Source organism: Gallinula chloropus (assembly GCF_964237585.1).
Source record: "Gallinula chloropus genome assembly, chromosome: 16".
Taxonomy (NCBI): Eukaryota; Metazoa; Chordata; class Aves; order Gruiformes; family Rallidae; genus Gallinula; species Gallinula chloropus.
Genome location: NC_140101.1, coordinates 16,524,299 through 16,549,339, shown reverse-complemented (window position 1 = coordinate 16,549,339; position 25,041 = coordinate 16,524,299). Strand labels below are relative to the sequence as shown.

Below are 25,041 nucleotides of genomic sequence, written 5' to 3'. Positions count from 1 at the left end.
CTGAGCCACAGTGAGGTGACTGGGTGTCACGAGCTTACCTGTTCTGGATAAGAAAATCAACGATGTGCAAGGAGGTTCGATCAGACAACAGCACTGCCAGGTGGAGAATGGTCTCCCCAGGTTCCTGGAACAAAGGAAGGGTGAGGCTGTGTCTGCCCTCACCACCACCAGAGATCGGAGCACCCAGCCCCAGTCTACAAACTGGCTGCTCCCCATGGAGCTGCTTCTCCTTGCCATCCTGTCCCCAGACATTCCACACTGACAGTGCTTCTTGTGCACTGCAGCCTTTTGGTCCTTCACTTTCCTGCTGGAGGACACCCCTGTGCATCCTTGCTGGCAAAAGGGGTGTGGTGGTGGCATGGCAGCAGCTCCAGGGACTGGTGCTGCACTTACAGCAAGGACCCACGCTGCTGTTTTGCAGGAGAAAAATGATGCCCTAATTTGTCCTCACTTGAGGCTAAAATGTGCTGTGAAAACCTACTCAGAAGTTCACAAGTGAATCTTGCTCACAAAGTGGCCCAGGGACAGCCTTAGGCTTGTGCTTCTGGCCCTCACACACAGCACCAGGTGGACAGTGGGGTCGCACCTAGAGACACCTCTGTGTGCTGTGACATTTCTCACCCTGCTTGAGTCTGCCTGTTGCTCCTGGCTCACAGAAAACACTGTTTTCATCCGAAAACTGACCCCTCCCAGGCACAGGGCCCCTCACAGACTGGCTGGAGTGGCAAGGGCCAGGCTGTTTGCCATATGGCCCCACGGGATGACTGGCCATACCTGCAGAGGTGACAGCACGGGCTCGCTCAAATCCACATTTCCAGCATACGCTTGAAGCAAAGAGAATATGTCCTTGTCCCTGACAGCTTCTGGGAGGCTGGGGCACTGTGCAGCAGGGCTCCTCTTGGCATATTTCTTCTTGACATACTTGGAAATGATGAAATTTTTGCGAAAGGCCCTGGCAGAGACCAACCAAATGAGTTAGGAGCCACAGAGAGACCCAGTGAGCATCCCAGGACCACCACCCTCCTCTCCCGCTGCCCTAGCCACCTTCATTCTCTCTCCTTCATTCTCTTTTCCCCAAACTAATAACACAAACCAGTGTGGTTTTCTTAACATGTCCTTTCCTGCAGGTACATAACTAAATGAGAGCTTGACTTCTGTGAATTTACAGTGCAGGCACTGCCATGGCTGGGGTTGATGCCCCCTGCACCCGCCCATTGCAGCTCCCCACCTTTCCTTCCATTAGAGATCCCACCACCTTCATCCAACACTCTGTTGGTCTTGTGCTGGGAGGGACAGGGAAGGGCTGGTCCCTGGCACTCATTGCTTGCCATAACCCCCTCCATCACCTCTGCACTGCGATGAGGAGCCCTGGTCCCTCCATCCTTCCTGGGTGGGAGATGCGCAGATCTGAACTGGGGAACCTTGACCATGCAGTTCCAGTTGTATTTTCCTGCTGTCCCAGCTCTCTGCCACTCTCTCCCTGCCAAGTGCAGTTCCTCATGAACCTATTCACTGCAGGGTAGGTCCACATTCTCAACAGTACCCTAGTCAGGACTTACATGCCTATTATGGAACATGATCATGGCCAGTCTGCTCTCCAGTCTCATGAAAGTCCCCTCGGCCCCTGGCAATGAGGTCCCCAGCATTGTGATTCCCCCAAAAGCTCTGCTGCACCCCAGGTTTATGGCACTTAGCCCTGGAGAAGCTCCCAGCTATTCCTGGTACCAGCCACACCACCCCCAGCTCTCCCATCCTCTGCAGAGCCTGAAGGCTACAACGCTCTGGGATGAAGCTTCCTGCATCCTCAGCAGATCCTTACTTGATGCCCATGCTGATCCCAGTGATCTCAGGCCCCAGTTACTGGACACAGTGAACTGCTCTGCCCTGCACATGTCCCTGTCCCCCATCCCACGCTGCTCTCCCACCCTGCCCTGCTGACTTGCAGCCAGGGCTGTACAGTGTGGCCACTCCACTCATTTCTCTTCTTGCCTTTCCCTTTCCAGCACCAATTCCTCAATCCCTGTCCTGACCTCATGGGTGTCCTGCTGGCTCTTCCTCACTCTTCACATCTCCTTTACCAAAATTTTCCTGACAGATTTGATTAAATCACTTCTAAAGAGCAGTTAGGGTCTGAGGAGGAGATCAGGCAGTGCCACATGCCTGGTCACTACAGGGAGCACTCAGGACCACAGAGAGTTTGCCCATGGGTAAGGGCTTCATATCTAACCTGCCCCAAAACCAGCTCTTGCAGAGGAACTCACATGTCACTGTGCACTGTGGGCTTCAGGGAGAAGCTGGGGAGATTCCCTTCCATGATGTTGTTGAAGCCAGAGTTGCTGATGTTCCTTGCCAGCTACAAAACAGCCAAGGTAGAGGTTACATGGGACAGGCAGAAGCTCTGCGTGCATGGCAGCAGCAGGAGCTCCAGACTGAGATCCTACCTAGTAGGGTATCAGTGGGATGTCAAAGGGTGACCAGAGACTCTGCCCTTATTCCTACTGCTGAGATCTCACAACTCCAGCAGTGCAACCCACCCCAGAGCTGACCCCTGGGCTTGGCTCTCAACAAGCTCCTTGCCAAACATTCCCATCCCTTGCCCTGATGCCCACTAGCTGCCAGCAGCTCCCATCTCAGCCCTACCAAACCCAGGAGCACCTGGAGCACTGTGACCCTGCAACAGCCCCATGTAAGGTCTCCACCTCCCCGCCTGTCCCAGACTCTACCCCAGTTGAAGCTTGGCCCTGTTCCACAGCCCCCCTGCACTAGGGGACAGAGGTGGGGAAAGGGGACTGAGGACAGGGCTGACCTGTCCTCTGTTCCACCTCCCTCTGCAGTAAACCCTGACCCCTGGGAATTAGAGGGGGTGATGGATCAGTTTAACAGGGGCAATTAACACCAAATTAACTTGGTGTCAGGAAGGGCACGGCAGCAGCAGGGAGAGGCTGGAGGACAGAGCACACCAGCAGCATCCTACCAGCAATTCAGAGGTTGCCAGCTTGTCCAGAGACAGTGACTGGATGCGGGAGAGGTGTACACCCATCTCTCTGTGAATCCCAGAGCACTCAATGCAGATCAGGATGCCCAGGTTAACAGACAGCCAAGCAGGATCTGCAGAGACAAGACCACCAGGCTTGTGTGCATCTTCTGCCTCTTCTCCCTGCTGGCCCACCACCATCCCAGGGCAGGACAGAGGGGAAGGCCAAAATTCCAGACACTCCTGGATCTCCAGGAGCTGGATGCAGCAGAGGGCAGGGCAGAGCTCTGACTGTCCAGAGGGGAGGACGTGTGGACACCCCACAGCCATGGACTGACTCACCTGGGGCAGAGCAGTCACAGCACTCCCTGTTCCCTGGCATGCCTCTGACCTCCTTGATGATGGCCCGGGTCAGCTCCTCCTGGCTGCTCTCCCCTCTGCCCTGCACCTTGCTGAAGGCCACATTCAGTGCCTCCTCCTTGCTGTTGCTGAGGACGGACACCCAGCTGCACATACAGAAAGTAGCTCAGGAGCAGGTCCTGTGCAGCAACATTCAGGCTGTAGGGCAAGGAAGGCAGTGGGGCTTGTCCCACCGCTGCAAGGGACATTCTACACTGCCCCAAGCTGCACAGCAGGTGAAGGTCCTGGCCAGGACTCCAGAAGCAGCCTGGATGGCAGGAGCCTCCAGCAAGCTCCATGTGGCCAGCCAGCTCCTGAGAGTGACTGGGACACAGTCAGGATACCCAGGATAGCCAGGATAGGGAGGACATCAAACAAGGGACTTGCAGCATGCTGCTCAGTTAGCAAAGAGTTGCCCCCCCGCCCCCATCATCATCATCATCATCATCATCATCATCATCATCATCATCATCATCATCATCATCATCATCAGAGCATCTGTTGTCCTGCAGCCAGGTGCTGGTGGTACTCACACGACACAGTCCTGCTCGTCCTCTGCCAGGAAGCGGTACGTGCGATTGTCTGGAACACACAGAACCAGCCTCCTCTGGGCACCCCTCTCATTCACCTGCCCTGCCAGGCTTGTGGCAGGGAACAACACCCCTGAGCTGGGCTCTGCAGAGCCCAGAGCAATCTTCAGCCTAGGCAGGGGCAGTGATGGCTCTATCTCACTCAGCCCCTCCCCAGGGCACCCCAGACAAAGGGATCTGCTCTTGTGCCAGGAATGGAGGATGCTGCTGTTAGCTAAGCTGCAGCCCAAGAGCTATATTTGCATGGTCCCCACACCCCCCACAGCAGTGCTGCCTATCTCACACCCTGCGAGTGCATCCCTGCTCCAGAGCATCACATCCCCAGAGTAATCCTCCCAAGCTGGCCCAAAGCCACAGAGCTTCCCCACATCCCTGCCTGCACTCCACAGCCAAATCACTGCTGCCTCTCCAGGCCTGTCCTGGAGGAACCTCAGCTCAGGTCCCAGCACTCACGGGAAACTAGGTCAAAGCACCTCTTGTCCTCCGTGCTTGGCTTCACTTGGCAGGTCAGTAAGTTCAGCTTGGCTGGTGGTCGGTTTTGCTACAAGCAGAGTGAGGAAACATCAGAGGGCTGTGGTGCAGTGCAGATGGGTACTGCCTGGCTCTGGAGGCAGAGCCATGGATACATCTTGTGCCCAGCACTTCATCTTTGGCTGCATTCTCAGCAACACAGACCTTTCGTTTCCCAACAGCTCCCCCCCCCCCCATGCTTGGAGCCAGGTCCCCAGGCTCATGCCCCTCTGTGCACACAGGCATGCAAGGACCTCTTGTGTTTCTCTAAAGCAGGGACATCATTTCCAGAGAAAGTCTCCCACATCAGGGCAGCCCAGCAGGACAAGCAGTGGGTACAAGGGCTCTGAGGAGCCCCAGGCAGCCACCAGCGTGCCTGGCAGTGGCAGGCTCTGCATACCCTGCAGGGCTGGGCAGCAGCTCCCAGGCAGGACAGAGTGAAAGGAGTGGTTCTTACCATGCTGTGAGAGATGGTCAGGTACCCATTGCTGATGCTGCACTTCCTCTTCTGCCAGACTTTCCTCAACCTGGAAAGAGGAGGAGAGTGAGCCAAGAGGACAGGCAGCCGTGCAGTGCAGCATTGGGAGCTGTGCAAGGCACAGTACAGGGCCACAGCTCTGATCAGACATGCATGTCACTGCTGCCATGGGCAGCCTCTGCTGCTCTCCTTCTGTTCTGGGCTGAGACAGACCTGCCATATGGCATAAGACAGACCAGTACCAACAGGCAGTAGAGATGCTGTGGAGGTGATAGGGGTGTAGAGCATCAGTCAGGGCAGCAGGACCTGCATGAAGCCCTTTGCAGAAGCCCTCAGCAAACATCCAATACCAGCACCTCAAACCTGCTCCCAGGCTGGCTTTCCTGTGCCTGCCATCAGGGCAGACAGCAAGAGAAAAGTGGAAGAGACTGTACATCTGTCTGTGGGGAAAGAGATTCTTGAGCCCCATTTTATTATTTTCTGTCCAGATTCATGTTTTTCTGGGACACTTCATAGCCCTTAACAATGTGCAAGTCTCCTAGTGCAGGACCCCATGACTCCCAGTAAACATCCTCCCATACATTGGTGGGAGACAATGATCCTCTTTCTAAAGACAGTGCAGTGCTGTTGAGGAGCTCAGGCTCTGCCCTCTGGAAGTGGGGCACAGGATGGCTGCTAGCTCTCTCTCCCCTCTGACCATGCCATCTCCAAGGCACTGAGCCACATTATGTCTGATCATCCTGCATTCCTTCTCCTTCCCCCAACTCCCACCATCAGGGTGCTGAGCCCAGTACTGAACTGTGAGGGCAAAGAGGCCCAAAAGGCAAAGGACAGGTCAGGGCTGGGGAATAAGGGAAGAGAGAAGAGAGCAGGAAACATCACCAAGACCATGTACAAATCCCCAGTTCACCCCTGAGCATCTCCCCTCAGGAAGGATGGAGGGACCAGGGCTCCTCATCACAGTGCAGAGGTGATGGAGGGGGTTATGGCAAGCAATGAGTGCCAGGGACCAGCCCTTCCCTGTCCCTCCCAGCACAAGACCAACAGAGTGTTGGATGAAGGTGGTGGGATCTCTAATGGAAGGAAAGGTGGGGAGCTAGTTCTGGCTTCCTGTGATGGGCAGGTGCAGGGGTTGTCACCCTTGGTCTCACAGGGCTTGAGAGGACATTTAGCAGCTTTATAGCAGAAGAATGCCCTCAGGGCTAAAAGACACACACAAGATGTCTGGAGCTCTGTGTTGAAAGCTGCTGGAGGCTGGGACAGTTTCAAGCACACCATCGTGCATTCTTCTCCTCTTCCTCTGCCTTGTGGCCACCCCAGAAAGAGGAGGTTGGTCTGGGTGAGCCCTGTTCTGGTCTCAGGTCACCAAGACACAACTGAAAGGCACATGCTGGATCCCAACTTACCCATCACTTTTCTTGAAGAGGGTCCCTGACTTCTCCGTGCCATACTGCTTGTTCCCTTGCAGCTGGTGCATGCTGTACACTGCCTGCTTGTTCCCAGCGTCCTGGCAGAAGGAGGGAAACACCAGGGAGACCCTCCCCATCAATACCTCTGGCAACCAAGTCCATGTCCTCACGGACTGCCAGGGACTCTGGAGTCTGGCAGCGCTCAGCAGGAGGAATCACACTCTACCTCTTTCTGCTCCGGCTGCAGCACGGCTTTCAGCTGATCCCGAAGGGAGCAGAGCTGCTTCCTCTCCTCCTCCTGCCTGATCTTCATCTGAAAGGCACCAGAGCATCGTGCAGGACATAGCAGCAGGAGGCCCCTGCCCTGGCTGCAGCACCCTGCTCCCTCCCTGGATGCCCTGGGATGCCCCACAGCCCATTCCTGCAGTGGGAGGCTGCCACTCGTCCCCCACAACACGTGCTCTGTGGGGTGTGCTTCAGCTGGGAGCTCACTGAGGGGAGAGGACAGGCATGTCCCTCGTGCCAGGGCTGCAGTGACAGCAGGGCACAGGACAGCAGGCTGACTTCACTGAGAAACAGCTGTTTGCAGCTCTCCACAGTGTAAAAACAACCAACAGCTTGAAGGTCACTGTGGTGGCTGGGGGAGGGGGTTGACCTTTGGTAGTGCCAGTAATTACAATAATTAAAAGTTCTCTGAGCCAGCAAAAGGTTATGAACCTCAGCACAGGAATGTGGCCCTGAAACACATCCTGAAGGGTTTTTTCTGTATGAAGGATCCCTAAAATGCTGTTTGCTGTGCCTGACAGGGCTGGCACCTCCCCTCTGTCATTTACATAAGGAATTTTTACGTGAATTATTGCAAATTATGGAACAAGCAGGGTAACAACCTTAAAGCAGATTAATAGAGATACAGAGATGGTGAGGGGACTAGAGGATCTCTCTAAGGAAGAGAAAAATGGAAATGCATTAAGAGCTTGACTTGGTAGCAACAGGCATGGAAAGCTAAGATCCCAAATGAGCCATGTGGAGGTCTGCTGAGCAGCTAGGGCTTTGGCAGATGAATATGTTGCTGCCTCATTTGTACCCATATGTATGCTTGTTCTTCCTACACTGTAATTCTCCCTCTCACTGATGACTGCATTTCACCCATCCATGTGCCACTGCACATCAGAGGATCAGGAAATGCTGATTTAGAGATGTGAAGAGCAGCCAGAGCCCTCAGCTCTGCTTCTGAAGAGCAAGAGGTGGCCCTGGGAAGGACAGCCCTGCTCAAGACAGCCCTGCTCTCCAGTCTGCTCCTGCTTGCTGGACCCAACTCCAGGTGAATACTCACACTCTGCAGCTCCAGGATGAGCTTCTCAGTAAAAGTCTTAAGTTTTGCTGTCATGTTTAAACACTCCTGGAAAAAACTGAGAGGAGAGGCTAGTATCAGGGCATGTCCTGAAATCCTGCTCTTAGCACTGGCTGCAAAGCCTGCTGACCCCTGAGCTCCTGCCTCAGAGCCCATCGTGCCTCCAGCAGGCAGTTTTGCTTCCTTAGGAAATGTATTTTGGCAAAATGTGGAGGCAGTTAAGCTCAGGGACAGCACTTGGTGCTCTGTCTGCTTTGCACCCCAGAGCTCTCTCTGCTTTACACAGCTTTATGAGAACAGCAGACTGAAGAGAAGAAACACACCCCAGTGAGACCCTGGCCTCTGCTGCCTCCAGAATAAGAGGACTTTCAGCAAGTTACAGGACAGGCCAAGTTGACTGCAGGAACCCAAGTCCTGCAAGTTAAGTCACCCACAGTTCCCCTCTACAACCATCACTTCTGGAGAGACAGGGTGTGCCAGTCAGCCTCACCTGAACTGGGAGCTGCAGTGCTTGATGTGGTTTTGCAGCAGGTCAATCCCTTTCTTGGTTTTGATCTCGTTCACTTTGATCAGATACTGAAGAGAGAAGGAGGCACGAGCTGAAGTTGTAGCTTAGCCAGAAATGCTTTTGAGGCCCTTTTTGATGGCTGCCTTCCTAGTGTGAGGTGACTCACCCTGGCAGTCCTGCCCTGATGGGAGCAGCTCGTGTGGCTTTTATAGAGTGAGAAGGTTGCAGTGCTTTGATCTGGCCAGTAGAGTAGTGGGCCCACAGGGGCAGCACAGGCCCTGGGCTTACTGGGCTTGCATAAGCAAGTCAAACAATCAGTTAATACAACCTCAAAGATTCAGCATTCATGGTGCCTTCACTGAAGAAGGATCTTTCCTACAAACCTGCAACCCTCATTGCTCAAAAGCCAAACTCATTCAAGACCCACTAGACCTGATCCATGAACTGCATCACCTCCACCTGACCCTACTGACAACCATCAATGCTGCAAGCCTGGCTGCCTATATCCTACATACACCTGGCACCTCAGCCTCCCCTGGGCACCTGCAGAAGCGAGCTGAAGATCCAGATTTCTAGCCCAAAGTTACCTGCCATCTCACCCAGACTGTCCTCCACCATGACAGTCTGACCCATGAAAGCTAACACTGTCCCTCTGAGTTGGTGGGACCGACAACAGGAAACTGTTTTGTGCTGTGAAAACACCTTGAACATTTCTCCATCCATCTCCAGACTGCTCCTGCCCCAGCATCAGCTCTCCTGACATTGCAACAAGTGTGAGAACAGCAACCTACAAGAAATCTTTTCCAAAAGATCCACAGGCCAACATAGTAAATCACTTTCCAAATACATATCCAACCTTAGATTGCCCTGTATTTATTCTGAAGTGGGCTTTCAAAACACCCTTGATCCATCAGAGGAAGTATTTCCTAGAAGACATCCTGTCAGGGACCTGAACATGGATCAAGAGCAGTCTGCTAAGAAGGGGGGTGTGGGGAGGTGCTTCAAGCTCTGGTCACACTTCTCATCACCCGACTCTGGTGTCCCTGGGGGTGCAGGGCAGTGTCATAAACCAGAGGGGTTTCTTTCCTTTGTTCTGTGTTGAGCCTGTTCTGCCCATGATGCCGACTGTGGAATGATCTCTCCCTGTCCTTATCTCCACTCCTCAGCCTCTCAATAGGTATTTTCTGCCCTGTCCAGCTGAGAAGGGCAGTGACAGAGCAGCTTCGGTGGGCGTCCAGCCGCCAGCCAGGGTCAAACCACCACACCTGGTAAGGACTGTTCACTGGGAAGCAAAGGGAGGAAGAAATAACAACAATGGGACTTCATAGCAAAATACACCAAATTGGTGGTAAACAATGCAGTTCCTCACCAAACTGCACAGCTCAGAGCCATCCCAAAGCTGTACCATCCCCAAACCACACACCCTGGTGCTCTGCACTCCTCCTCCACCAGCCCTCCCTTTATGCTGAGCATGACATCATTGGTTTGGAATACCAATTCCATACCAGTTTGGGTCACCTGTCCTGGCTGTGTCTCCTCCCAACTTCCTGGATGTCCCCCTCCTTCTTGTTAGCAGAGCAGCGTGAGAAACTGAAAAGCCCTTGACTGCTTGGCAACAACCACAACACCCATGTGTTACCAACACGGCTCTCATACTACATCCCAAACACAGCACTGCCTCAGCTGCTAGAGAGAACATGAACTCTATCCCTGCCCAACCCAGGAAACAGGGTTACAAAGAGCTGGATAATTTCAATGATGTTGGTATCTTCCAATCTTTTACTCATGCTGTTGTGGGAGCAAGAAATCCTGTTTGGGTGGGAGCTGAGCTGCAGTCATCCCAACAAGCAGAGGGAAGGCTACAGAACTGTCTGAGAGGGAGCCAGGACCTCAGTGCCAGCAGCACCCACCATGTACAGGTGGGAAGAAGCTTGGATCCAAAGCTTCTGTGGGATTTTTTCCCAATTCATTATTTCTGCTCCCAGGTAAATATAGGCTCAAGCTTTGGCTAAAGTCCTTGATCAGCCCCTGTCCCAGTTTGGCTTGAGCTTACCAGGACCCTGGCAGTTCTCCAGCTCAGGGGCTATGCCTAGTGTCCCACTGGCATGATGGATGCGACCTGCTGAGCACCTCGGTGCTGCTCCCCAGGGGCCAAGAAGAGGTTGCTGCTGGATGCTGAGCCTAGGGGACTTCAGCATCACCTGCAGTACCCTGGACACAAGCACCACCCACTGACCAGGGACAAAAGATGGCCTTTAATGAACAATCAGTGCAGATTGTTTTTTCTCTGATTGCAGATAAATTCCAGGTCAGACAGGTGGACAGACTGACCAGAGGTGATGCACTGCTGGACCTGGTGCTCAGCAATGTGAGGGAGATCATTAAAGGTGTTAAGGTTGGAGACAGCCTGGGCTGCAGTGACCAGGCCCTGGGTGAGCTTGAGATCTCAAGGAATGTGGGCCTGGTATAGAGTGGGATCAGGACCCTGAACTTTAAGAGAGCAAACTTTAGGCTGTTTAAGGACTTGTTGGCCAAGATCTCCTGGGAGGTGGTCCTTAGAGACAGAAATGTTGAGGACAGCTGGCTACTCTTTAAGGATGCCTTTCTGAGAGCTCAAGGGCTCTCTGTCCCTCTGAATAAGAAAGTGGGCAGGAGGGGCAGGAGGCCAGCATGGCTAAGCAAGGACCTGCTGGTCAAACTGAGGGAAAAGAAAGGCAAATACAAGCTCTGGAAGCAAGGGTGTGTTGCCTGGAAAGAATCCAGGGATGCTGTTGGGACTTGCAGAGACGGGATCAGGAAAGCCAAGGCGCAGATGGACCTGAACTTGGTGAGGGATATTAGAAACAAGAAGAAGGGATTTGACAGGTACATTGGCCAGAAGAGACAGGCCAAAGAGAACGTACCCCCCCCCCTTGGGAAATGAGAAAGGAGAATTGGCTGCAACTGATGAGGAGAAGGCTGAGGTACTGAATGAGTTCTTTGCCTCGGTCTTCTCTGGCAGCCAGGATTCTCATCATTCTCAAGTCCCAGAACCTTGCATCCCTAGAACTCTAGGTGGGAACTGGGGGAGCAAATCCCCCCCCACTGTAAGAGCAGAGCAAGTCCCTGACCACCTCATGAGACTGAATGTCTACAAGTCTATGGGGCCGGATGACATGCATCCCAGGGGCCTGAAGGAGCTGCTGATGGGTTGCTGAGCCCCTCTCCATCATATTTGAAAAGTGGCTGTCAGGAGAGGTCCCTGGGGACTGGAAAAAGGTCCTGTCAGTCCCATTAATAAGAAAGGGAGCAAGGAAGACCCAGGGAATTACAGGCCGGTGATCCTCACCTCTGTGCCTGGGAAGATGATGGAACAGATCCTCCTGGATGACATGTTGGAACACATGAGGGATGAGCGGGTGATCCGGGACAGCCAGCACGGCTGCACCAAGGGAAGGTCGTGCCTCACCAATCTGGTGACCTTCTCTGATGGAGTGACAGCATTGGGGGATAAAGGGAAGGTGACTGATGTCATCTGACTGGGCTTCTGCAAGGCCTGTGACACAGTCCCCCACCACATCCTTATCTCTAAATTGGGGAGATGTGGATTTGATGGGTGGAGCATCCAGTGGATAAGAAACTGGTTAACAGACCGTAGCCAAAGGGTCAGTGGGTCTGTGTCCAGCTGGAGGCTGGAGACAAGCGGGACCCCCAGGGTCTGTCTGGGGACCGGTGCTCTTGAACATCTTTATCAGTGACATGGATGATGGAATTGAGTGCACCCTCAGCAAGTTTGGGGATGGCACCAAGCTGAGCGGTGTGGTCCACACCCTAGAAGGAAAGGAGCCATCCAGAGGGATCTTGACAGGCTGGAAAGGTGGGGCTGGGTGAACCTGATGAGGTTCAACACTGCCAAGTGTCAGGTGTTGGACCTGGGCTGGAGGAATCCCAGACACAGATACAGACTGGGAGAAGAGCTCCTGGAGAGCAGCCCTGCTGAGAAGGACCTGGGGATTCTGGTGGATGAGAAACTTAACATGAGCCAGCAGTGCTTCCTGCAGCTCACAAGGCCAATGGGATCCTGGGCTCCATCAGCAGAGGGGTGGCAGCAGGGACAGGGAGGGGATTGTCCCTCTCTACTCTGCGCTTGTGAGGCCCCATCTGGAGTCCTGTGTCCAGAGCTGGGCCCCCAGTGCAAGAAAGATGTGGGACTGTTGGAGAAGGGTCAGAGGAGCCACAGAGATGATCAGAGGGCTGGAGCACCTGCCCTATGAAGAGAGGCTGAGGGAGCTGGGCTTGTTCAGCCTGGAGAAGAGAAGGCTGTGGGGGGACCTCATTGCAGCCTTCTAGTCCCTGAAGGGAGCAGAGAAACAGGAGGGGATTCAACTTTTTAAAAGGATAGACAATGGCAGGACAAGGGGATGGATTAAAGCTAAAGGAAGGTTTAGATTAGATATTAGGGGGAACTTTTTTAGAGAGAGTGGTGAGGGGCTGGAACAGGCTGCCCAGAGAGGGCACATCTCTGCCCATCCCTGGAGGTGTTCAAGGCCAGGTTGGATGGGGCCCTGGGCAACCTTGTGTAGCTCCAGGCCCGGAGGTTGGTGGCCCTACCTGTGGCAGCGGGTTGGAGCTCTGTGATCCTTGGGGTCCCTCCCAACCCAGACCAGTCTATGAGTCTATGAAACCAGCATGAGAATCACTGCTGATGTCTGTCCCCTCCAGACCAAGCTCCACTGGGGCTATCACAAAGTTGCTGCACTGTGCACAATTCATCCCTTGGCTGCCAACTCGGTGACTCTAACAGTGTCCTTACCTCACACATGGCCAACTGGAAGGTCCTGCGCTCCTTCTCCATCTCCTCAGCAATCTCTCCCCCGCTTACCTCACTCCTCACCATGCCATGCTGCTTTGCCAGTTCCCGCTTCTCCTTCTCAATCTTGGCACTCAAGGAAAGAGGAGAGATGTGTGAAAGGCTCCATCTGACTGCTCACCAGTGAAGCAGACAAAACCCAGCCTTCAAGTCCAGACCTTGGAGTGAGAGAGCCTGAAGACTTACAGTTTGCTCTCATAGTCTCTGCAGGCCTTCTCAAAAGGCTTCTTGAACTCCTAGGAAGAGCCAAAGGAACTATTTAATGACTGGGACTGAGACAGAGCTTTCCTCATCCTCTGCATTCCCACTGTGTCACCCTACAGTAAAGGTCCTCCCATACACAGGATGTGGTGGCCCACAGCAGCATCCCTCCCCAGGAACAGCATCCCTCCTCAGAGCATTGTGGACAAGTGAGCTGCCTGGTGCAGATTTGCTCATGGGCACACATGCAAATACACACAGACTCCAAAACAGGGTGGGAAAAAAGAAAGTTCTGGGCCCCTCTGGGAGCTACTTGAAAGGGTCCAGCACAGGGCCACAAAGATGATTAAGGGAGTGAAACATCTTCGTTATGAAGACAGGCTGAGGGAGCTGGGTCTCTTTAGCCTGGAGAGGATGAGACTGAGTTGAGCTCATCAGTGTTCATAAATATGTAAAGGGCAAGTGTCAGCAGGACAGAGCCAGGTTCTTCTCAGTGATGTCCAGCAACAGGACAAGGGGCCATGGGCACCAGCTGGAGCACAGGAGGTTCCATGTAAACATGGGGAGAAAGTGTTTCACTGTGAGGGTGGCAGAGCACTGGGACAGGCTGCCCAGAGAAGTTGTGGAGTCTCCTTCTCTGAAGACATTCAAAACCCACCTGGACATGTTCTTCTGTAACCTAATCTAGGTGATCCTGCTCTGGCACAGGGGGTGGACTAGATGATCTTCTGAGGCCCCTTCCAACCCTGACCATTCTGTGATTGTGTGACAACCCTTGCTACCAACACAGGTGATGTGATTGATAGAGAGCAGCCCTGCAGGAAAGGACTGATGGATGGAAAGTTGGATGTGAGCCAACAACAGGCACTCACAGCCCAACCCCATCCTGGGCTGCATCAGAAGTGTGGGCAGCAGATTGAGAGGGGATTCTCCCGCTCTGCTCTGCTCTGGGGAGACCCCCCCTGCAGTGCTGCATCCTGCTCTGGGGCCCTCAGCAGAAGGACATGGATCTCTTGGAGCAGGTCCAGAGGAGGGGCACAGGGATGATCTGAGGCCTGGAGCACCCCTCCTACAAAAACAGGCTGAGGGTTTCTTCAGCCTGGAGAAGAGAAGGCTCAGGGGACAGACCTTACAGCAGCCTTCCAGTACCTGAAGGGACCTACAGGAAAGCTGGGGAAGGACTGATTGTAAGGGCACATAGTGCCAGGATGAGGGGTGATGGTTTCAAACTTGAGCAGGGGAGGTGTAGATTAGGCATCAGGAAGAAGGGCTTTACTGGGGGGGTGGGGACACACTGGCCCAGGTTGCCCAGAGAGGTGGTGGAGGCCCCATCCCCAGAGACACGCAAGGTCAGGCTTGATGAGGCTCTGAGTGACCCTACTGAGTTAAAGGTGTCCCGGCTCACTGCAGGGGTTGGACTAGATGACCTCCAAAGGTCCCCTCCAACCCAGCACATTCTGTGTTTCTATGATTCTAAAGCACACATCATGTGCCTGTGCAGCACACAGGTCTGTGCAGCAGGACCTGACTCTAACACCTTTCACAGACTCACAATTTCAAGGGCAGAAGGAACTGCTAAGACAGACACAAGTCAGGTTCTATCAACCAGGCTCTCACCTGCTGAAGCCAAAATGTCATATTTAACTAAACACTACTCAGTGACACATCAGAAACCCAACCAAACCTGGCAACATGAGCACAGTCACACCCTGGATATTTATTTAATGGTCTTGCTGCTGAAAAGCCATCACTTCTGAATCTCTGGCTTTGCATGGGTTTAGTTTCTCTCAGTGGTTACCAACTTGGTGTGTTTTTCTACACTTTTCCATTAAATGCATTTGCTCAGATCACTCACTCCATTCTCACCACTTACTGCTCTGCAAACCTCTGTGTCAAAGGCAGACAGAGTAAAACAGGTTGGAGGGGACACCAGGATGTCTCTAGTCTAACCTCCCACTCAAAGCCAGGACACTGCTGATTTCAGGCCAGGCTTTATGTAGGCAGATGTTGAAAACCCCCAAAGACTGAGATCCCACAGCCTCTCTGGGTCCCCTAGATGAAACTTCTTGATTTATGCCAAGGCAGAACACTGTCAGGACAAGGATCCTATTGGATCCATTCACCTTAACCATGACTCCTTGAGGGCAGCAGGATTTTTTTCCCTCTCTCTCTGCCTCTTTTCTTCATCTGTTCCAATTCATCTTCACATCATCCTCAATACAAATAGTGGAGATTTTTTCTTCATATTTTATATTCTTTTATCAAGACACCAAAAGTTCCAGATTTTTCTCTCTCCTTCCAATCTCATGGTCCTGTAGAGCACAAGCTTCCAAAGGATGCCTTCCAAAGGATGACAATTCTCTTGGCAGAGTGCCCAGGTAGCCAGGAAGGCCAAAGACATCCTGGCTTGTGTCAGAAATAGTGTGGCCAGCAGGTCTGGGGAGATGATTGTGCCCCTGGACTGGGCACTGGTGAGGCTGCACCTCAAGTGCCGAGTCCAGTTCTGGGCTCCTCACCATAGGAAGGTCATTGAGGCCCTGGAGTGAGTCCAGAGAAGGGCAACCAGGCTGGGGAAGGGGCTGGAGGGCAAATCCTCTGAGGAGCAGCTGAGGGAGCTGGGGGTGTTCAGCCTGGAGAAGAGGAGGTTGAGGGGAGACCTTCTCCCCACCTCCCCTGCCCTGCCAGGAGGGTGCAGAGAGGTGGGTGATGGTCTCTTCAGCCAGGGAACAGGAGATGGGACAAGGGGCAATGGGCTCAAGCTGTGGCAGGGTCAGATCAGGTGTGAGGGAAACATTCTTCCCTGGCAGAGTTGTGGGGCTGTGGCACAGGCTGCCCAGGGAGGGGGCTGAGTCCCCACCCCTGGGTGTGTTTAACAGAGGGGAGATGAGGTGCTCAGGGATATGGGCTGGTAGAGGACAGGAACAGTTGGACTTGATGATCTTAAAGGTCTTTTCCAACCTTGTAATTGTGTGATTCTGTAAATGCTCGTTGTTTGCTTCAGTATTTGGTGATTGGTCCTTTGGATGCCCCAAACCCTGCTGCAGGTCCCATCCCTCTTTCTACAATCCTGTCCAAAACATCCCCTCCACTTTCCCAGCTGTTCAGCCTTTTGCTTGAGGATCCCCAGTCCAGCTCTGATACAGCTCAGATGCAAAACCTTCACCATCATCTGAGGAAACCGAAGAGCTGAGAAAATGTACAGATTGAAATCAGGCCAGATTAAAAAGGTAAAACTACAGAATTTGGGTTGTTGAAGCAGGTTCATTGCTAGAGGCAGGGATTTGAGAGGAAAAACAGTGTCACAAAAGGTATAAAAGCCTAAAAGACAAGAGAAAGTGTTCAGGAGTGCTGGGAGGTCTCATGGAAGCACAAATCTGACTGGGAGCAGCAGCGCTGTCCCTGCTCCTCCTGAGCTGGCCAGCACAATTGCTGAGGTGTCTCATCATGGTGCTGAGCATGTTAACACTCAGAGAGTCTCTGCCCAAAACCACCCAGAGAGGAACAGTGCCAGGTCATGGCTGGCAGCTGCTCCACCATGCTAGATGCATGCCATGGGCAACCCCTTTCACAGTGACCTCAGTCCAGCCTCCTCACCTGGAGTATCCTCAGGCACTCCTAGGTGGGGGGAGGCACCCAGAGGCAATTGTACAGAGCTGACAGGACTTCATGGTAGGAACGTGTGTGCAGACCCACTGAGGAACATGCTGACTTTCCCAGTGGTTAAATAAAGCAAAAATTACACATTATTTCGATGCTTTTCCTAAAATCTGCACTGATGAGCACCCTGAAGAGCTCTGGTAGCTCTACAGAGCTGAAGACCAAATTGCATGGTCTTTTAAGTACTTGCTGCTCCACAGTCCTTGAGAGATACCTGCAGCTGGTAGAGACACACGCACACACTCAGACACAGACCAACACACATCTCCTTACACACACAAATGCACGAGCCACAGGTAGGTCTGGGGAGAGGGAAAACCTTGCTGGGAGGTTGTAGGGGAATTTGGGCACTGATGGCCAGGGTAGGTATCAGTATTTGGTGCACAAGAGCCTGTTTTTTCCACACACAGTGAATGCCACCAGATTCCTCTTGACTTAGCCAGGTCCCTGCAAACAGGCTGAGGACCATGCTAATGGGAACCACTAACTCAACCCTTCGTATGAGGTGTTACCCTCAGGATGGAGCAGGGCCCTGCATGCAGGAGGGGCAGGCAGACCTGCCCTACCAAAACATCTCCCTGCCAGGGGGCAAGACATCAGCCAGGGATGGGACCTCACAGCTGCTATCTGTTCTGTCTTCAGCCACTCAGTCCCAGCCCCACTGCAGTGTAGCCCTACCAGCCCCTGCTTACCCCTTTGAGCTCTTTCATGTCACCCTTTATCAATGAGGCCAGGGAAAAGTTGATGTTGTGGTCCAAACTCTGCCACTGGAAAGGAAAGAGAGCGATGATGATGATGATGGTATCTGTAAAGTAGAGTTTCCCACTTCACAGGGACAGAAATGAGTTTGGGTTAGTGCTCAGACACTGCTTAATTTAGGGTTAAATGTATTACCTTGCTTTGCTAACAACTCTACCTTTGAAGATGGGCTGAGGGATTGCTAAAGAGCACACTTTGCTAAAATGTGTCCTTGGAGAAGAACCAAAACACTGATAAAGAGGAAACATCTCACCCCAGAAAGTGCAAGAGCTGGGGCATGGCCAGAGAGGCCTAAAGGCAGCAACAATCAGCAGTAACCAGGGGAAAGGTAAAGGTGGCAGAGGGAGGTCATGACCACCCACCCAATTAAAGGACAATGCAAATGACCCCACACACATATCTTCAAGGACCATGCATCCTAGCTTGAATATGCTTGAGCAGTAGTAGATGATGCAGTAATTACTAACCAATCAGTGTAAATTTAGGTGGGTTTTTCTACTGTAAAATCACTAGGTGTGTAGTGCACTAGCTGTGTGGGATTAGCACCTAGCACCCATCTCTGCACAGACATCGAATCCCTCTGCTCTGGGTGTGTGTTGGCATCCTACACACTGGGTAAAGACCCCACTTTTGGGACGTCAGTGACGCAAACACTGCACCCTGTGTCACTCCTCATGCAGGGAAAGCAGAGGGAGTTGCAAGCCTGTGTCAGAATTGCTTTGGGTAATAAGTCATCTGAGAGCCTCCATCCTTGGGAATTACCAGGCTGGAAAAAAGCCACAGCCAGCCTGATCCAGTGCTGATGAGAGCCCGTCTGTCAGTGGGATGGGAGGCAGGTGACCTCCAGAGGCTTCTTCTGAGCAATCTCAGAGGTCTGCACAGGCAGCCCCAGTCACACAGGCTGTGCCACTGGCTCTGCCACCACACACCATGGCCTCCTGCCTCTGTCTGAAGCTGAGGCCCAGAGCCTGATGCTCTTCCTGAGGACCCCCACCAGCAGCCCCTCCCAAGCCAGTGCCCCCACTCTGAGGTACATGCAGGGGAAAGAGCTGCCTACCAGGCTCCCAACAGCAGTCAGCAGCTCCTGGGAGAAGGCAGCAAAGGTGCTAAATCCTCTGGCTAGCTGCTCTTCACCCGCCAGCTGGTAGTTGGCTGAGAACTTCTCCTGTGCCGCGATGTGGGCTTCGAGGTGGCTGATGAGGTCTGGGGGGACATGGATGGTCTCTGATGAGTGCAGGGGGAAGGTCAGGGTGCACACCCAACCCCTGTTACCCTCCTGGGAGTCACCATGCCCAGTTTTGATTATGCCCCCAGACTGGCTCCTGTTTCCTCCTGCTGTCACCACCACCATGACCCAAGATACACAGAACCCTGAGACCCAGATCCCCTGCTGCAGTCAACCTGACCTGCAACAAGGGCTCCATCCATCTCCATCCATCCATCCTCATCTCTTCCCTCCTGAGGCTCCATTCTCTCCTCACCTTGTCCACAGCTGTGCTCTGCCTTGGCTGCTTTCTTCATCTTCTGCAGCACAGCTCGGTCAGCATCCAAGGCCTAGAAATGCAGAGGAAATGGTCACTGACCACATCCGCACACACATTTCTGTAACCCACAGGGCTCAGGACCACGTTCAGCATCCCCCAGCTGGACTGTCCCACCAGCAGATCATCTAGTGGCAGTAATCCACGTGTATCTTAAGTATCTGCAAGCCTTCCTGATGTTCATCTGAAAGAAGCATTAAGATTAAGAGAGAATTGGAAAGTACATTAGAAAAAGGACACCATGGCACTGCCAGGAAACGTGGAGTTCAATGGCAAGGGACTGTGAGTTACAAATTGTGTTTCTGTCACTGCCAGTGTCATGCCTGCACTGAGAGGGAGAGGAAAAGGTGGTTGAAGCATGTTTGGAGGCATCTAAACTATTTTTACCTATGAGAAACTGGATTAGAGGTGTTATTTCATATACTGCATGGAAGGGTTCCCATGCAGTCTCTTATTGGGAGCAGGATTACTGACAGTACCAGATCAGGTTGGTACTCAGCTCTGCTGAGCTGGGCTTTGAAACCTTCTAAGGATGGAGATCACTTCTTCAGCAACCTCTTGCAGGGCTGCACCACCCTTTGCAGAAGCAACATTTTTAAAAGTCCATCCTAAACCCCCTGAGCCAGGAAGTGGACACTGCTGCATATTGTATCACCTGGTGCTGCCCTTAGATGAGTTGTGGGCAGCTGTCAGACACCCCCTCTTCACCCAGGTAAACCAGCCCAGCTTGACTTCTTTGTTACCACCCACTGACCCTCTCTGGCTTCCCCACATCATTCCTGTCTGGGGATAGTGTTTCAGGTTGTGGTGATTTGACCAAGCTGGAGGCCAGCTGCCCACCAAAGCTGCTCTATCAATTTTATCACTCCCCTGCTCAGTTGGACAGAGGAGAAAATGTCTATTGAGAGGCTGAGGAGTGGAGATAAGGACAGGGAGAGATCATTCCACAATCGGCATCACGGGCAGAACAGGCTCAACACAGAACAAAGGAAAGAAACCCCTCTGGTTTATGACACTGCCCTGCACCCCCAGGGACACCAGAGTCGGGTGATGAGAAGCATCTTCTGTCTGTCTGCCCCTGCTGCAGCGTGGGGCCTCTCCATGGGCTGCAGGTGGGGTCTGGGCCTTTTCCCTGGGCTGCGGGGGACACCCGCTCCCCCACGGCTTTCTCCACGGGCTGCAGGGGCATCTTTCTCTCTGCTACCTGGGGCACCTCCTGCCCCCGCTTCCCTGGCCTTGGTGTCTGCAGAGTTTCTCACATCTTCCCTCTCCCTTCTCTGGGGGCACAAAGCCCCTGCGAGCGGGTTTTTTCCTCCTCAGTGTGAGTCCCAGAGGCGCTGTGGCCGTCGCTGATGGGCTCGGCCTCGCTCAACAAGGGCTCCGGCCTTGAGTCGGCTGGTGTTTGCTCTCGGGCCTGCAGAAAGCTTCTCGCTGCCTCTCACAGAAGCCGCCCCTGCAGAACCCCCTTCTCCACCAGAACCCAGCCACACAACACTACAACAGGGGGTTAGCAGGGACTTTAGAAGATCACCAGTTCAACCCCCTGCTAAAGCAGGGACACCTCAAGCAGGTCACACAGGGCAGCACCCAGGCAGATGTGGGATCTCCCCAGAGAAGACTCCACAACCTCTCTGGGGAGCCTGTCCCAGTGTTTGGGCACCTGCAGAGGGAAGAAGTTTTTCCTCATGTTGGGATGGGCCTTCCTGTGTTCCAGTTAGTGCCCACTGCCTCTTGTCCCATCACCAGGCACCATGAAGAAGAGTCTGGCCCCCCATCCTCTGACACCAACCCTTTAGATATTGATAAGTACTGATCATATGCCCCCCCAACCCCCGTCTTCTCCAGGCTAAACAGTTCCAACACTCTCAGTCTTTCCTCACACCAGAGATGCTCCAGACCCCTCATCCTCTTCATACCCTCTACTGGACTCTCTCCCTGTCCATCCTGAACCAGGGAACCCAGCACTGGACACCCAACTCCAGACGTGGCCTCACCAGGGCACAGCAGATGGGGAGGAGAACTTTGCTCTGCCTCCTGGCCACACTCTTCTTGATACAGCCCAGAACACCACTGGTCTCTTGGCCAGTGCAGGCACACTGCTGGTCATGCTTGTGCACCTTTGTGAACAGCCCAGTTTGGAACTGGGGTTTTCCATCCAAGCCCTCAAAGAGAGATTCCTGGGGTGATTAAGATAAGACCTCTAGGACCAACAGAACTATGCTCACACCAAGCATTGCAAACTCAGTGAATTTAGTATTTTAGTTCAAAGACATCCCCATGAGTCAATGTCAGAAAGGCAGTGGTGGGATAGGGTGCTTGAAGTACCTGATCACTGTCAATTGTCAAAGCTGTAGGAGACACTCATAGTCCCATGTTCAGAAAATTACTTTAGGTTAGTCCAAGACTTCAGGGATTAACACATCCCCCTCACTACTGTATGGTCATTGTGAGTGCTACCATGAGGCAGGTTCAGTCCCCTCCTGGGCCACAGCCTCCTGCTGTCTGAGCCATTGTGTGTGGGATTCATCTCACTAACCTTAGGCATCCCTTGCCCTTTCTTCAACTGAAGCCCTCTTAGATTAGGTGAAGCCCATCAGAGGCTCCACCATGGCAGTTTCTTAGTTCCAGATGTCTCTCATCTCATCAACCCTACAGCAGAATTTAGCCACACAGTCAGACTGGACCTCTTCCTTTCCCTGCCTAACCTTGTACATGGCCCTGGGAGGGAACAATCTGGAGCCTCCTGTCACTGAGACCCTGATCTCTAACTTCCTAGTGGCCTCCAGAGCTTCTTTCCTCCTCACTCCACTGTGCTGCTGGGTGCCACCTTCACCAGGACAGCTATCTCCTTCCTGAAATGTCCCTGGAGTCTGCCCTTGTGATGCCAGTCACATTTATGCTTCTTTTACCAGAAACAGCTCTCCACACATAGATGCTCAAATCCCCATATCCATGGCCTTCCTCTTCATTTCTCCTAACAATTACCCCCCTTGAAGGTGTCACAAGTGACCCATCCCCAGCTTTGGGACCATTTGTTGCCTGCCAAGCCAATGTGCTCAGCCAGGGGGCTTCCCTGCTGTGGAGGAGCAGCCCCAGGGTGGGACTGCTCCATGGCATCCCAGAAGCTACCATCAACAGCACTTCCCCCCACACACACCCCAGGGCTCCCCCATCCAGTGTATGTGGCTGCAAGAGGCAGGAACATGAAGTGTGGGAATAGCTGCTGGTCACAAGTCAGGAAATTAAAGATATTTGCATGGAAACCCTGAGCTCCCTTCCCTGCTTGTTCTTATGCCTGCATTCGTGGTCCTTGCAGGCATGGTTCTGGACCTGCCCTGATGTCCTTCACCCTCCCTCTGCAGCTCAGTGCTCCATCCTCCTGCTCCCACACCATGTTGGGCTCAGTGCATGCTGTGCTGGGCTCTCCTTGCCCAAAGCCAGGCTCTTCTCTTACTGCTTCATCCCATGCTGGTGCTGCTCTGTGTCCAGCTGATGGCTGTTTGCACACACTAAGTCTCTCACTCTACAAAGTTCCCCACGCCAGCAATAAAAGCTGAGCTTTATGTCCTGAGTTTTCTGTCTACTCTGACACCCAAATCCCAGACCAGGAGCTCTGTGGCCATGGAGAAGTTGAGCAGTATTTCCCTCTGACCACAGCTTCCTGATGTCGCAGCTCTGTGTCAAACGAGCTGTGCTTGGGGTGCAGATGAACATTAAGCAACACAAGGAAATTGCCCCATGCCCAGAGGTTGCTGAGCAAGTCCAGGCCGCTGGAGGCCTGAGAACTAAAAAAAAAAACCTCAACCATCACCACCAGTGACAAAATGAGCTACAGCTCACAGCTCCCACAGACAGGACTGGGCAGAGTCCTGGGCGCCATCCCCTCGACTGTGGATACCACAACATAAAGAGAGAGATGACTTGGTTGTGGTGCAGTATGGCTGCTCCCAGCACATTGACCAGACTTACCAGGAGGAGGCACCAAGAGACTTGGAGCCCTCTGGGCTACCTTACTGAGAGCCCCACCACAGCAGCAACATCTCATCATCTCATGAGTATTTTCCACCAAGGGGGCCAGGACCTCACTTTGCCCAAGAGGAGGTCTGGTCAGCGTGATGGTTACACCAGAGTGGGTGTAGTTATCAGCTACATCCCCAGGCTGGTTGTGAGACACTCTCAGTGGGAAGTCTGAACATTCCTCATAGCTGATCTTGCCCTCACTCACAGTCTTCCAGGGGCATTGAGCACTGCTGCTCGCTCCTTTGTGTGTCAGCAGGATGCATCACACCTCATGATGCCTGTCAGGATCTTCTGGCTTTTGCCCTGGGTCAGGAAACAAAAGCACTTGGCCCAAGCAGGTTTTGCATCGGATGCCACATTCAGCAGCCAACTCTCACCCAGGTCTGGGCATCTGTGGAACTGTTCGTGCATTTGCTCTCCAAACATCCCACATCCACATATCCCACAACTTAACTCCACGTGAGTGAAGAAACCATTCTGCTGCCCCTGAGAACTTCCTTTCTGTTTGTTTTGCTTTTAGTCTGGTGCTTGTCTGGTCAAAGGGTTCTGTCCTCTCCACTATGTGGTGTGAGCCCAGTATGAGGCACAGCCTTCTCAGTCAACCCCCTTCCCCTCTGCTCTTGTCCCCACCAAGTAACTACCTGGCCACCACGACCCGTCAGGAGCCTTCACCAAATCCTTGCTCTGAGAGTCTTACAAACACCCCAACACGCTCACACCTCTCTGCTCAGTGACAGATGATGTGGTGACAGCTGACTTGGAGTTCAGGTCCTGCAAGACCTTGATGGGGATGGCCCCCCCAGACCCTCGGTGTGTACCCCCAGCCCCCTGCCCTTGCTCACCTCCTCCAGGCTGTTGGCAGTGGCCTTGCAGCGGCCCATGTGGCTGGTGAAGGCAGAGGTGGTGGGCGAGCTGAGGTCCTCCTGCACCTGCCGCACAAAGTCGCACACTGAGATGAGGGCCGCCATGGTGCCGTGGGGAGGTGGCGCCAGGAAGAGGAACTGCCAGCAGTCACCACAGTCACACTGGGGTCACGCTGCTGCTGTCAGCAGTGAGGGCAGGACGGAGTCCCTTGCCTTGCACACCTACCCCCTGCACACAAACACACCCCCACCCTCGTGCAGCTGGAGCACAACTCCAGATACCGCGCTCGGAAGCTGAAGTACTTTGAGGAAGCCCGCGGCAGGCTGGCTCTGAGGCACAGGGTGCCCCAGCCCAGCAGTGTGGGGGAAAACAGCTGAGCATGGCTGCAAGAGCCAAGGAGCTGCCTGGGGACCTGCACCGGGCGTGCTGGGGGTCACCGAGCTTGCTGGCATGGACCTGTCACTGCTGCAGTGCCTCAGACATGCCGGGATGCACTGAGCACTGCCAGAGGGCACTGGGCACTGCTGGGACGCACCGAGCACCACTGGCAAAGGCCATGCTCCAGACAGCAGGCTCTGAGACAGCTGGAGGTGACAGCACTGAGGTGACCCAGGGCCCTGCTCCAGCCTGTGGTGGTGCCAAGCCCTTCACAGCCTGTTTCGCTCCCTCTGAAGCCCAGGGGTCCCCTGGAGAGAGGGCTCTCCCTTTGCCATTCCAGAGCCCCCACCTGGCAACCAATCTCCTGCCCCTGGGGCAAGCACCATGTCTGTGCCACATTTGCACCCAACTTCAGGACCAGCTGGAGTCCTCATCTGCTCCTTACCCACCTTCCTGGCTCTGCCCAGCTGGTGTTCTCCCCAAAACCTTCTCTACTCCTACCCCATTCCAAAGACAAACAGGCATCCACTTTGACTTGTCAGTGAATTTCTTC

The 25,041-nt window shown here is 53.5% G+C and overlaps 1 protein-coding gene across 1 annotated transcript in view; it reads right to left on the bottom strand.

The window, feature by feature from the left end:
* The window catches only part of LOC311197889 (arf-GAP with SH3 domain, ANK repeat and PH domain-containing protein 1-like), a gene marked incomplete at its 5' end in the record, with an annotated part of 29,721 nt that extends 5,507 nt beyond the window's left edge, over nucleotides 1–24,214 (bottom strand). Inside the window, 18 exons of the mRNA XM_084271729.1 lie at nucleotides 39–124; nucleotides 775–952; nucleotides 2,262–2,353; nucleotides 2,975–3,108; nucleotides 3,317–3,480; nucleotides 3,907–3,955; nucleotides 4,417–4,504; nucleotides 4,931–5,000; nucleotides 6,358–6,458; nucleotides 6,587–6,673; nucleotides 7,694–7,769; nucleotides 8,202–8,287; nucleotides 13,012–13,141; nucleotides 13,255–13,304; nucleotides 17,619–17,693; nucleotides 18,743–18,888; nucleotides 19,167–19,239; nucleotides 24,089–24,214. Coding sequence (XP_084127855.1) covers nucleotides 39–124; nucleotides 775–952; nucleotides 2,262–2,353; nucleotides 2,975–3,108; nucleotides 3,317–3,480; nucleotides 3,907–3,955; nucleotides 4,417–4,504; nucleotides 4,931–5,000; nucleotides 6,358–6,458; nucleotides 6,587–6,673; nucleotides 7,694–7,769; nucleotides 8,202–8,287; nucleotides 13,012–13,141; nucleotides 13,255–13,304; nucleotides 17,619–17,693; nucleotides 18,743–18,888; nucleotides 19,167–19,239; nucleotides 24,089–24,214 — 1,811 coding nt within the window. The remainder of the gene's footprint in view (nucleotides 1–38; nucleotides 125–774; nucleotides 953–2,261; nucleotides 2,354–2,974; nucleotides 3,109–3,316; nucleotides 3,481–3,906; nucleotides 3,956–4,416; nucleotides 4,505–4,930; nucleotides 5,001–6,357; nucleotides 6,459–6,586; nucleotides 6,674–7,693; nucleotides 7,770–8,201; nucleotides 8,288–13,011; nucleotides 13,142–13,254; nucleotides 13,305–17,618; nucleotides 17,694–18,742; nucleotides 18,889–19,166; nucleotides 19,240–24,088) is intronic.
* Between the last annotated feature and the right edge of the window lie 827 nt (nucleotides 24,215–25,041).